The sequence below is a fragment of the Sturnus vulgaris genome, chromosome Z (assembly GCF_052056855.1).
Source record: "Sturnus vulgaris isolate bStuVul1 chromosome Z, bStuVul1.hap1, whole genome shotgun sequence".
Classification (NCBI taxonomy): Eukaryota; Metazoa; Chordata; class Aves; order Passeriformes; family Sturnidae; genus Sturnus; species Sturnus vulgaris.
The window spans coordinates 67,822,939-67,837,226 of NC_142283.1; the positions used below are offsets into that span (position 1 = coordinate 67,822,939).

Here is a 14,288-nt window from a genome sequence, read left to right on the forward strand (position 1 = left end):
CCAAGCATTTCCTACCTAAATATAATCTAAAACTTAGAACACCACAAGCAGGCTTTTCCCACTAAATTCCCGGAACAAAACCAAACCCTTCTACACCACCACTAGACCTTCAGAAAAAACCTACACCTCTCTACAGGACCACTGCTTCAACTGAACCACTTCTGTCACTCCAGGAGGACTGCAGCCACCATTTAATTGGACTGCTACCAACACCCTGGCTAACAGGGTGTCAGGTTGTCTTCTGAGTGTTAGTGTTTCTTGTACTACTGCATTTTTTTCAATTTTCCTGTTAAATTGTAATTCTGATTTAAGATCTCCCACTGGTTTGCTTTCAAACCAGCACACTTGTCTAAAAATGAATGCTTTCTAACACAAGGACAGTGATTTCTCTTTTGTCTTTGTCACCATGGACACTTGCTACACCATTATGGAAATATGAAAAATCCATGCTATTAGGCAATTATTCAAATTTCTCTCAAGTATACTTAATAGAATAAAAATGAAACAGCAATGACAAATAATGTCATCATTTAATTTTAATGGACTTTCATTAGTAAATTTGCAGATGATACTAATCTGGGAGCATGTGTCAATCTATTGGAAGGTAGGAGGGCTCTGCAGAGACACCTGGAATGGTTGGATGGATGGGCAGAGTCCAGTAAGATGAAGTTTACTAAGGCCAAGTGCTGAGTCCTGCATTTTGGCCACAATAATCCCGTTTTACAGGCTGGGGACAGTGTGGCTGGACAGTGCCCAGGCAGAAAGGGACCCGGGGGTACTGGCTGACAGCCAATTGAACATGAGCCAGCAGTGTGCCCTGGTGGCCAAGAAGGCCAATGACTCCTAGCCTGTATCAGGAATAGTGTGGCCAGCAGGAGCAGGGAGGTCATCCTTCCCCTGTACGTGGCTCTGGTGAGGCCACACCTTGAGTGCTGCGTCCAGTTCTGTCCCCTCAGTTTGGGAAGGACGTTGAGACACTTGAGCGCGTCCAAAGGAAGGCAAGAAGGCTGGTGAGCCCCATACAGCCTGGTCATGAGAAATTCCAGGGATGGGGAATCCACAACTTCTCTGGGCAACTTGTTCCAGAGCCTCACCACACTCACAAAAAAGAATTTAACATCTAATCTAAACCTGTCCTCTGTTAGTTTGAAGCCATTCCCCTTTGTCCTGTCACTACATGCCCATGTGAACCCACCCTCTTGTGGGCCCCTTTTAGGTACAGGAAGGTGCTACAAGGTGCCACTGACGCCTTCTCTTCTCCCAGCTGAGCAGTCCCAGCTCTTTCAGCCTGTGCCCATAGGAGAGATGTTCAGGCCCTGTGGTCAGCTTAGTGGCCTCCTCTGGACAGGTCAACATCTTTCTTGTGCTAGGGGCCCCAGAGCTGAAAACACAATCCAGGTGAGATCCCACAGGAGCCGAATAGAGAGGCAGAGTTCAAACGTGTTTTTTTAAGAATCACAAGAATATTAATTCAAAAAACATCACTAAAACATCACTAAGCATCACTACTACCAAAGCAGTAAATACAATTAAAAGTCTAAGTGAAAAACTGAAACTTTGTGGTCCAAATTCTGTGAATAGATCAGGTATGTAAGATGTTCTGCCTGTGCAGAACTGGACCATATTTTTTTTCAGACACTTTAAAAGGCAATGACTGGAAGAGATGGAGAATTTAGCAGCTGCTTAAAAAAGGCAAGCAGTGCAAGTAAATGTACATTTCCTTGTCAGACTTGAAGATTACTTGGCAAGTGCCTGATATCCTGTGTTTCATTTAAAATAAGCATGCACCATAAAAAAGTGGAACTATATTTTAAAGAGAAGTTCTTTCCTAAAATGTTCCTGATTCACAGCATCCATACAATCCCCAAAAGAAAAAGAACATTATGCTTAAAACTCAAGTCATGTAAGCATCTATTTCAGAGAATGTCCTGAGTTTGAAGGGACATGCAAGGATTTGCTTCCGCTTGCATCTGTTTGAAATTTATTTTTAAATTTTGATGAAATCAACAGTTGCATTGTCCATACCAGCCAAAAAACAGCTTTGATGATAAGACTGAATACAGTTTTGGCACAGTATTTTTTGGTGAATTTCCATGACAGAAGTACAGACAATAAGGAGGAAGAAGTCAGTAACTACTTAAAGATGGCCATTAGTTATTAGTTCCTTCTTGTATCAGCACAATGTTGACCTTAAAAAGAACATTTTTATTCTTTTATGCATTGTCTCATTGGAGATTTAGTTTGAAAGGCTAATCTGCCCATTTTTTTTATAAAAGTTTATATCCCCTGACCAAACTACATCTCCTAGGAGTCAATGCAGTCTTCTCCAAAAGCCAGCTGCCTTATGACAGTGAGAGATTCTTTCACCTCTCATTTTCTGTGGCCTCTGTGACAAAAAATCTAGTTGGAAATATGAGCAGAATATAAATCAGTATTTAGCTTTGGTACGATTCCCTGACTTTGGCCTGCAGGGCATCACAGGTCTTCTTAGCATCTCCCAACAACATGGCAGTATTGGGCTTGTAGAAGATAGGATTGTCCACCGCTGCATAACCAACTCCCAGAGATCTCTTCATAACAATTACCTGCACATAAAGAATTCATGTTTGAAACAGCATAGCACAGCTACCACCCTTCCTCAAAAAAAGGTAACACAAAACCAGCCTCCAGAAATAAAGAGAAGCCTCTGACCAAAACAGGGTGTTCACAGCAGTGAAACTGTATTTCAAATTATATAGCCGATTAATTGATACCCAGCCCAATTTCAGAAACATTTTGTTGTTAAAAGCAATATTATATTTCAGATTAAGAGACTGTGGACATTACACATGCATTACTTTATTCCATGTATTAAAGTCAAAGCAAGATGTCCACTGATGACCATAACATCAAAGGGTTTTGAGACTTTAATTTCGAAGTGTTCAATTCCCTGATAGCAACAAAATTCAGATGTGTTCGCATAAATACTTGGTGGAACAGTCTCTTTACTACTGATCTGTACTACTTCACACATGAGACATTAAAAAAAAAAAAAAAACAGCTAGTTTTAGCTATTAAGTGTCAAATTAGTTAACCATGGCACCTTCAGCAGAGAAACTGAGAAGCTTTACCTTAACTCTGTCCGTGTTTATTTCTCAAATTGCAATATATAGCTGCACACACTGCTGATAAATGTATATGTCTATGACTGAGTACTTGAACAGGTAACCCACAGAACAACTGAGGCCATGACTGCATTCAGGACAACGTATCAAAGATTTCACACCAAGGAAACACAAATATGTGTACTTTAGATCAGAGCAAAACTGTTAAGGTAACTAAACTGTTGGTTCAACTTGGACAGTCTAAATGCTCTACTTGACTCAGCCAAGAATTTTGTTGGGGTTTTGTTTGGTTTTTTTGGGGGGAGGATATTAGTTGTTTTTCAATTATTATTTTTAACTTTATTCAAGCATATTATCCATTCTTTTGAATAAGATATTTACTTTTAAGGTATTTGAATAAGCTATTTCCACTTCAGTATTGAAGTTGTCTTAACTTTAATAAACTTAACAAAACAGGTATTTGTACAGAAATGTTTCAGGGCTGCAGATGCAAGCAGACCACCATTTATTCTAATCACTTTCTAGTAGAAGCACTCTAATTGATCTTTTCTATTGTAGTTGTCATTCATCTCACTAAAGCACTTGATGATGATTATAAAATCATGAACAGTCCATTACACTTGCAAAGAACTGATCATTTTGTTGGACAACTTGGAGAAAAGCTTCTTGTGGAAACCACAATAGTGGAAGAATCTTATTAGCTTATCCTATAAACCATGTTTTTAAAAGCTTGCTAAAGGTAGGTGATAAGTCTGTTAATCTCACCTGTTTGGACTTCCAGACCTCAAGAACTGGCATTCCAGCTATGATAGAGTTAGGATCTTCCTGAGCTGCTGAATTAACTGTATCATTTGCACCAATCACAAGGACCAAGTCAGTTTCTGAAGCAAGACAAAGAAAATAACACTGATAAAAAATTATCTGAAATCAGAACACTGAGGCTGATGCACATTCTAGGCAGAAGAACCCCTAATATTAAGCATGCACACAAGTATTTTAACAACTTCTCAGGCAAATTATATGTAAGTTAAAATGCGCTGCCAGCTACTTCTAACAAACTGCACACATCTACAACCCAGTTCCAAGGGACTCATTAGACCACCCTGCCACACAAAATTTCAATCCTCTTGATACCTAAATGTGCTTGAATACACACATAGTATCATCGCTTTCAATTTTTTGCCCATCTTTTCTTTTGAATATTCTTCTGAAAAACCGTTTACCAGCAACTTTCTGCCTTTTAAATAAAGATGTAAGTAAAGCAAGAAGTTGCCAGTACAGTGCTGTACACATTTGCAGTACATGACAGGGTCAAGTCAACCTAGTTATTGTTATTAAAGAAGTAACAATAACTCTCTTCTGTGGGGACTGGGCAGTAGCAGACATAATTAAGATACAGCATTTGCCATTTACGTGACAGATACAAGTAATTTTAAAAAAAAGCTCCCCCCACCTTTTCCCCAAAGAAGACCTTTAGTAGTCTACAAAGAGAAACTGAATGGCTTGACTTCTTGACTTTCTGTTGTTGAAAATTCCTGTGCAGTGCAAAAACAGACTCAAATAAATCATCTAATCTACTGGAGACTTATGGCTCATGTGCTAACCTGGGAAGTCTTCATTGATTTCATCCATTTCCAGTACAATATCATAGGGAACGCCAGCCTCTGCCAGCAGCACATTCAGCTGACCAGGCATACGGCCAGCCACAGGGTGAATACCAAACCTAAAAGGGAAGAAACCACTTTAGTAAGTTTGGACCGCTGTGTTTTATACATTAAAATTGTCACCTATGACTTACAAGGCTGAGAAGTTCTTAAGTATAATGGCAATTAATAAAATGAAACTGTTGAACTTTAACAGTTCACCTTCCAAGCAGTACCATATGTCAAGCCTTGTGACAGATGCTTTTGGACTTTTACAAATGCACCTTTTAACTCAAAAACTACCATCCACATTAATATGTTTTTCAGGTCCCTTACATCACTGAAAACACCACAGACTAAATAAAATTGCCATGAAAAAGGTAAGAGACCATGCTACCTTTCTGAAGCAAAACTACTCCAAGACTTAGAGATGCCCTTGGCAAATGACTTTATTCACTCAGGTATGTCTAGAGTATGTATAAGAAACACTTGTATGAACACTTTCAATCCAACAGAAAAATTAACAGGCAATCTACTTCAAGCACAAGAGAATGCCTTGCTGAATTAGGTTAATGTGCCACTTTCTTCTCGAGATTGACCTTAGGAGGAAATTAAAAGGGGACAAAAAAAGGATGGGGAGTGAAAAGGAGAGCTAAGAAATTGTAACAGTTTAAGCATAAACATTTTTAAAAATGTTTTCAGAACAGCTGAAAAACAACTTAGAGAAAATACACTGCTCATGAGTTACTAAAACTTCAGACAGACCAACAGGGTGGCACCTGGGGTGCTCAGGCATGCATGCAGTTCCCTAAGAGTAAAAACCTGAAAAAGCCAGAATGAAGATATTAAACTGGCTTAGCTGCAACTACCAAAGATGTATTTGTTTAGAAGCAAATCTGTTTTCTGTTGGTACTCTTCTGATCTTCTACTGGTCCTTACAAGCAGGGCATATCCATGCCCAGTGTCCTGTGCACTTTCTGTCTTTCCATCTCCGAAGCTATCACGAGATGGAATGCTGACTCACGCACACCAGAAGTGCCTCAGATTAATATTGTATGGGGCTGAAGATAAATGTTTAACTCAGAAGCCTACATATACTTTGGAAGAGAAGGAAAATAGTCAAGAAATAACTTGGATTTTTGAATTCTTGGATCTTGGAAGAGAAATTTCTGAACAGAAATCCAAGTAAGTCAGGAATTAAATGAAAGTAATTCAGAATTCTTCAGAAAGGAGAGAATTACTAATAAATCAAATTGCAATGACAGATGGATTGTCATATACTTCTATTTTCAACTCCACTATGATGGGAACGGATAACACAACACTGACGGACCACAAGTCACAGTCCAATCAACACAGATCACTTGTGAATCTAAGACTGTACAAATACATCCTTAAATGGGCAACTGAGCACTCCATCATCAAGGCAACATTAATACAATAAAAAATAGACAATTGGAACCCCAGTAACAAAATTAAGGACATATGATTAATCTACATAATACTAGATATACTACAACTTTAAGCTCTAGGTCTAACAGTAGGATAAAAGCTAGTTTTGAAAGGAATGATCTTAAAGAACAGGAATAGATTGTATTCAGCTAGTAAACATTTGGGACCCTGTTGCAAAGGCTAATACCTAGAATCTGAAGGGGAGCAAATATACAGCACAAATTACTAACGGCTTATGTTTCACACCATTCACTCAGTAACACAAGCCATGTGTAGTACTGCAGATATATTTTAAGTATATAAATTTGATCACTAACAGTACAGTAGGAGAACTCTTATTCTGAAGTACCCTTGAGAAAACTCATCACTCCCCTGGCAGTGAAAATAGATTTTCCAACAAAATTCTCTTTTGTGTCTAATAAAATTATTTGAGTGCCTTTGTGACCAAAGCTGCTTTGGCAATACACAAAACAAAATACTCGTGAGGTTTCTATTAAGTACTATATACACATACAATCTTATTTCAAGGGCTGGAAAGCCAAAATTTAAGCTGCCAAGAGAATGAATTTCACCTTTGACTTCGCCATTCCTGGCAAGAGGCAAGGAAAGAAGAAAAGAAAGGGACAAATTATCTTCATGCAGGAAGAGTTATGGCATGAACCATCAGTAGACAGACTCTGCTTGAAACCACATACTGTGTATTCACAAAGTTTGAGAAAGCTGCTCATACAAAAGCTTTTTTGGACAAATATTGAAGTGACTCCTAAAAGTCTGCTTGTAAGTCTGGAAACTAAATATGAAAGTAGCTTTCATCAATTCCATCGAAATTGGATGTGCAAGAACTTCAAAAAGAATAATTAAAAATTATAGCTTCTCTAAGGCTCTCATTATATCACAAGGTAACATTTACACATCTCTGGAGTGAAATCAGCCTCTCCAATAAAAAGCACGATTCAGAATTCAGGTAGCCATGCAAAATAGATATGAAAAATCCTTGAGAGCTCATTACATGTCTTGGCTCCAACTCACAACAGCAGCAGTTCTTCCACACTATGTGCATTTCAGCAGGAACATTTTGTTACATATGCTGTCTCAGATATTCATAACATTAATCTCATTCATATCCAAAAATTAAACACAGATATTATTTTTAAAGGGAAACATGTTTATGGCAAAAATGCTTTCAACTGAAAAATTGCAAAGTGTCTTTGATATTCATTTGCCATCAGTAATGCAGGAACTCCCTTAGGTTGGTTGCTTTATTTATAAATCAAGAAGAAGTCTTAAACCACAACACATAGTCACAATCATGTTGTGTGACTTGAAACATTATTCTGGTATTTCACTGAAACACAGAATTCAACAAGAATAATGTGGGGCTTGCTTACCACTAACAGTTGTCAAATACATCACCTTGGTAATCACATTTCAATAGGTAAACAGCTTGAGGCAAGGATATTCAACTTTTTTAACCAGCCTCTACTGGATACCTTCTAATTTTATAAAGACAACACAGCACACAAGTTCACGTTTTGAACTTTTTCAAGTCATACAAAAAATGCAGCATTTTATTTTAAATTTGGATTAAATATCTAAAACTCCTGACATACACATATCTAGCACATTCAGCACAGAAAATACTTCATCTGGAGTTGGGGTGGATAGATAGGACTGAAGGTGGACAAATTAGTATGAAGTTAGTATCAAAAAGACAACTATAGCATGAGAAATGACTGAATAATTTCAGAATAGACATTACTTTTGATACAGCTCATAAAGTCAGTATCTATCTTTATTACAGTTGGCTAAATAACATTATTGTAATCAGTATTGAAAGAGCTGGTTCACAAGAGCAGCACCTAACCCAGTGTAGAAATGTTTCAGGATAACTTCATCATTGTGAAGATAGGGCTACTGTCATTATACCAAAGCTGGGCAGAGCAAAGCAACATGTGGCTGGTGCCTATTTTAGCTTACTTAACACTTTAAATGTTGTATTTGCCCAAGGGTTTTGCCTCACTTACAGCTCCTCACATCTCATTCACTTTATTTAGACACCTCTCTGCAGCTCTGTTTTCAGTACAAACAACAATCCATTATTCTAGGTAACAGGAAGGGAAAAAAACACCAACAAACTAGATGAACTAGAGAAGCAGAGCATTCAGGTATTCCACAGCTTGAATCCTGCCATGCAACAGTTGCAGTGCAGCATCACTCAGAGTATCATGTTTATCACACACATGGATGGATGACTGTAGGTTACAAGCATCAACACACAGAGCTAGCCCAGCTAGCTTAGTCCTGCTGTCATGCTGAAGGCAACAAATGCTCCCAAAACCAAAGTTCGGTGGTTCTGCTGCAGCCAAGACAGTTAAATTTAAATTGAATTAGATAGCTAAATTACACCTACTTAAATGAGAGCTGATACTGGCTCCCTATTTCCAATGACTATGGTTTATGACAGCAGAGGCAAGATCCAGATGGATCTTAGCTCTGTGCAATAGCCTTCCTGAGAACCCAACTACAGGCAAAAAACAAGAGCTTGCCTCCATAAAGCATCATATACTGACCTAGTAAGGTCATCCAGAGGTGAGCTGACCCTTACAGAACCACCAGCACACCTACAATACTCCCTCAGGAACACACAGCTACAGTTGCATCCTTGCATAAGCTAACAGGCACTGCATGGTTTGCAAGTTCTAAGTACAGCAATAAAGCGCTGGAGCTAAACAGACTTGTTGGACTCCAGATGTCCCTTCATCTGCAGCCTTAGTGATTCAGAATCCACACACTAAAGTTGATTGCAACAAACCAAGAACTGACACACAGATACACACTGTGTTTTTGTGCTGTGTAGAACTCAGCTTCCCAGAAACCTGTACCTTATACACATTGTTCTTATGCTGCCACTCATCAGTAACAACAATTTCCATCTTGCACGTGTGAGCTACGCAGTGTGTTAAGGCTGCTTCGGACATCATCTGAACAGCTAATCCTTTAAAATTCTTCTAGATTTTCTTGTAGAGGTGATGGCTTTAAACTGACACCATAAACAGTTGTAAGTAATCAGTCTTATTTATTAATCTGCAGATAAACGTGTAACTAATACTCCTGCACATGTTCTATTACTTTAAAGAAATTAAAGAGTGGAGGAAAAAATCAGAACACTAAAAACATTTGATTAGAGCTCAACCACTAAGGTATCAATAAAAAAAAATTAAAAACACAGGTACAACTAAATCAATACTACCATATTTTCAAAAATGTAGAAAACTCTTGTTTTCATGTGTTCAAAAGTAATTGATTCAAAAGCATCAAAAGAGAGAAATCCAAGTCCTCCAAGATATCTACCTATAAAAAGGTTAAAAAAACCTCAAACCAGAACACTAACTTACTAGCAACTATTTTGAAAGGCTGTTAAAGAGGTGATGTGCATGCCTCTCAACTATGAATTCCCAGAAAGTCAACTTATTAACTATGTAATTATTTAGAAACTCTACATAAAGCACAATTTTAAGAGTCTTTCCATACCAAAATGCATTTTTCTTATCAAGAACGCCTTACCGTGCAGGAGAACAAAACATATTCAAAGAAAATGTCTCAGAAAAGTCATACTGTGGTAAAAACTAGGACAGCTAACTGGATGTAGATATGGAGAGCATCAACAACCCTTGCATATATGAGAACATCCAGAACATTTAGACTGTTCTTTATGAGAACATTTAGACTGTAATTATGTTTCTATATACAAAATTACTACAGAATATAATTTTATTATATAGAAAAAATCAGAATTTCACAACCAGGGCTCTACAAACAACATAACGTGTGGCTGATGAACTTTAGTAAGGCAAGAACTTTCAACAATTAACTTACTTCTAACTCTGCAGAAATACAACACCAGTTGTAGAACAGCCATTTCCTCTCCAAGGGCAATAGATTCTGGGGGCTATGGGATTTAGCCTATAAAAGTTTTGTTGTTTATCCATCCATGACAAGGGAAAGCTATACTCAAGGCTCAGTAATATCCAACTTTCTCTGTGATTTTACTAATGCGTTAAAGATGTGATCTGCTGCAAGACCATCTCAAGTGAGCAATGATGTTAGCTATGCAACTGAGTAACTAAAACAGTCTAAAGTTTCCAGAATCTCTCCTGTATTTCTAAATTTATATCCTAGTCAAAGGTTACGCATCATGTTATATAATCTGCGGTCTTCACTGAGAATGTTATGGCTATAAGCAAAGCAAATTAAAACAACAGCTTCTCTGGATCAGTGGTGAGCTATGAAGCAAAAAAACCAGACCATATGACAGTCACAATTTTTCTTGGCACACAATGGGCATTACAGACTGATGCAATCCTGTGTCCATGCTGGCAGCCCTCCCCAGCGTGTGTGTGAGAGTGTCACTACATCTGGATGGTGAGTGCATTAGGGTCCCGAGGCACTCCAGGCCTACTGAAACTAGAGGACAACAGCTGCACTCAATGAACACCATGGGAGCTCGGCAAAGTGATGAAAGGCCTGAATTACCACAAACTGTAAATACAGATTTATTTCATTAAAATACTAGGTAACCACTGCAGTGATCCCTTCCTGAAATTGACTCATTTCAAGTATAAGCCATTTATTTCAAGGACTCATTCACTTTTCTGCCCTGCAAAGCCAACATAAAAGGCAAAAACAATATTTTTTTTTTAATTTCAGCAAGGTTGGTCAAAAAAAACCTAACCTCCCACAGAAACACTGAAAGGAAAGCCAGAAGTGTACAAGACTGTCATCATTAGCCATGAAAGCGGTTTTTTGTTGCACAACTAAGGCATCTTCAAATGTTTTAATGCAATCTGGACACACACAAAACTGTTGCTAAACATGGAGAAACAAGGTGTGAAGACTGCTCCAGGAAGCAAATACACCACCACACACTCTCATTTCTCATGTATGCACAAAAAAATACATCCGTAAAGCAACTTTATATGCAAAATTGCAAAATCTTGGTTAAACACTAACAAGGTATTTCTGCTAAACCCTAGAACTCTGCTGTTATCCAACACAATGCTGTAATATGCTGCAAAAGCTTACATGCAACTTTTTAATGAGGTTGGAAAAGTAGTGGAAGAAGAAAAACAAAACCAAAAAACGCTAATTACTAGAGGACTGATTCCAAAGGGCGGTCACCATCTTATTGAAATAAACATATGGAAGTCAGAGAATGAGTCTGGCTAACCAGCATCTGCCAAAATACCTTGTTTGAAATGGAAACTGAGCCTCAATTGATTTTAAAAATATTAAATTATCATAATTAGAAAACAAGCAAAATTTCAAACAATCAGCGAGAAAGACATAATGTTTGCTTTCCAGTACTTTTAGAATCTATAAGGTCTACAGAAAAACTGAAGGAGGAAAGTACTTAAGGCCAATACTGGCAACCTAAGAATTATCTCTGCTTTTTGGAGCAGCACTCCAGCAGAATAAATTCTTGAGACTGGAGACATGCACTCCCATAATCCTTTCATGAGATACTCAACTCTAATAGCAGTCTTGCCTGAAATAGCAAAATCTTACGGGAACCTCGTAAGTCTAAGTTGCTTAATGGTTTGGAGTGTATGCCCTAAGATGAGAGGCTGCAAACCAGGATTCTTCTGCCTGCAGAAGAGAATGATCAAGAGCATCTTATCGTTGTGTATGGAGGGCTGTAAAAAAGATAGAGCCAGATTCTTCTCAGGGCTATCCAGGGAATGGGCAAGAGGAAACAGCTGCAAATTGCATCACAGAAAAGACTGGTTTTACCCTAAGGATGACTGAACATCACAAGAAATTACCCAAAAAGGCTGTCAGTCTCCATCTCTGGAGACAAGATATTCAAAGTCCAATTGGACAAGATCCTAGGCAACTTCTGCAGTTGATTCTGGTCTGAGAAAGGGGGCTGGATGAACTAGACAATCTCCGGAGATCTCTTTAACTTTTCTATTGTCTGCCTCTGTCAATGCTGAAGAAAATGTTAGACCAAAACTAAGACTTTTTGGCATTTTAATGGAATGAAAAAAATCAAACCAAACCACCTGTAATACTTTTCATCAAGGAAAGTACTTACCTGACATTTTTCCCTTGTTCTCTCAACATCTTTACCAGATCAGCTATTGGGTACTGAGCTTTTGCTGCACACAAACCATAACCTGAAAGAATTTCAAAATTTTAACTTATTTTCCTGTTTTAGTGCAGAAAGACTACTTGCAGACAATAAGTGTACATTCCACACAGAGATGCTGTCATAATTAAAAATAAATGAAAGAAATAAAAAGACACACATCAGATTCTCATATATTCCCAGCCTGACCACTGTAATTAATCTCTTTGTTCTCCTGACCACTGACAATGCAGAATTTGACAGTCAAACTACAAAACCACTTATTTCACCTTCACAAAAAGACATGCTCCTTTCTCTATCAGAAAAGGATGTTTCAGACAGGTACTTTGAAAAATTGATGAAAGGGCAATTGCCAGGTTACTTCACAACTATTATCCTCAACAGAATTTCAATCTGCCTAATGCAAATCTAGTAGCTGGAGATGGCTTTTAGCAGCAAATAATCTTTTCAGTCTCTCTGAGCTAATTTATCAAAGCAACTATACCCATGAGCAAAATAAAAAGCATATATTATTAATGGTGTCCTCAAGATTGGACCACAGGAGAAAGAGGCAAACTCCTTGAAGATGACTGCAAGCTTCATTAGAAACAAAGGTAGCTTCCCAAATTAGAGCCCTACCTCACTGATGGTCTCATTAAAGTTGAAGCAAAATGAAAGATTACTTTGTATTTTAGCATTCTTCACATTCCTGTGCTAAAATGAGTTTAAGATGATAGTCATGCCATTCAGTTGAAGGAGAAGCCTTGGACTGTCCCCTGCCTGAGACTTCCTTTCAGGGAACGTGCTACTTAATGACATGAACAGCCAACATAATCGTTTCAGACAATTCAGGTTTTGGTTTTCAGGTTGGGTTTTTTTACCTTAATTACAGTATTTATATTAAGTACATGTTGGATGGGTGTTTTTGGCCTTTTATTGGTAAACCAATGCAGAACTGAGCAAGTACATGAGAAGTGTAAATAAAATCCTGTCTTTCGGGATTTAACAGACAGTTATATTGGTACCACTGGTACTGTAGCTGTGCTTGGAAATTCAGTTAATTCTGTGTACAGCTGCTTTGGTGTAAACTTAATATACAAAAGATAAGTCTTTGTTCTGAAGAATTTAAAACGCAAATAAAAAGGACAAACTTTGAAGACAGATACCCAAAGAAAAATGAAGTGGCACACATCTCTGCACTGAGGAATGATAACTGACCAGGGACCAAAAACAAATCACACGGACCCAGTCAACATTTGATATGCTGCTGCCATGCTGCAACCTCAGGCTACATTTTTTTGGTTTGTTTTGTGTTTTTGTTTGCTTGGGGTCCACTTTTTAAAAATTACATCCTCTGAATATATTGCTGTATAAGTCAAGAGAGTCTTACCTGGAGTAATAATAATACTATTGGCTTCTTTTATCATTTCAACTGCATTGTCCACATTGATTTCTGTGTGAGTTCCAGTAATTTCCATGGGTTTCCCACCAGCTGTTGATGCAGTGCCATAGCCCCCAAGAATCACATTTGCAAGGGAACGGTTCATAGCCTGAAAGACAGGGTGGTTTTGATCATATGAAGATGAAATCCAAAAATAAATATGAGAGTCCACAAAGAAAACTTCTGAAAAAGTTATCTGAAAATATTAAAGGCTTCCTGACAATAGTCTTTATAAGTTGGTTTTGCCTTCTTATAACCCAAAGACTTTTAAAACAGGCTCTTTAAAACAGTTTACCACAGCAATCACCAAGCATCAGCTTCAAACACATTATATTACACACGTAGTGAGAGCACCAATATTTCTCCAAAACAAACAAAATTATGCAAATAGCAAATATTGGTCTCTTTTTGTTCTTAAAAGGGAGGAATATGAAAGAATGCATGTTTGATGACAGAGTTTCTAAAAATGTTTTTACATTGGTATAAACACACAGATAGTTTTCAAAGATACTTTCCATAGT

General features: G+C 37.8%; 1 protein-coding gene across 3 annotated transcripts in view; it reads right to left on the bottom strand.

The window, feature by feature from the left end:
* Positions 1-1,958: 1,958 nt before the first annotated feature.
* The window catches only part of NNT (nicotinamide nucleotide transhydrogenase), a 41,247-nt gene continuing 28,917 nt past the window's right edge, over positions 1,959-14,288 (bottom strand). For all 3 annotated transcript variants that reach the window (XM_014884270.2, XM_088156543.1, XM_088156544.1), the window contains exons 18-22: positions 13,717-13,876; positions 12,294-12,375; positions 4,709-4,827; positions 3,870-3,985; positions 1,959-2,585 (exon numbers count right to left, since the gene is read on the bottom strand). In XM_014884270.2, the coding sequence (XP_014739756.1) occupies positions 2,436-2,585; positions 3,870-3,985; positions 4,709-4,827; positions 12,294-12,375; positions 13,717-13,876 (627 nt within the window). In that variant the 3' untranslated portion in view covers positions 1,959-2,435. The remainder of the gene's footprint in view (positions 2,586-3,869; positions 3,986-4,708; positions 4,828-12,293; positions 12,376-13,716; positions 13,877-14,288) is intronic.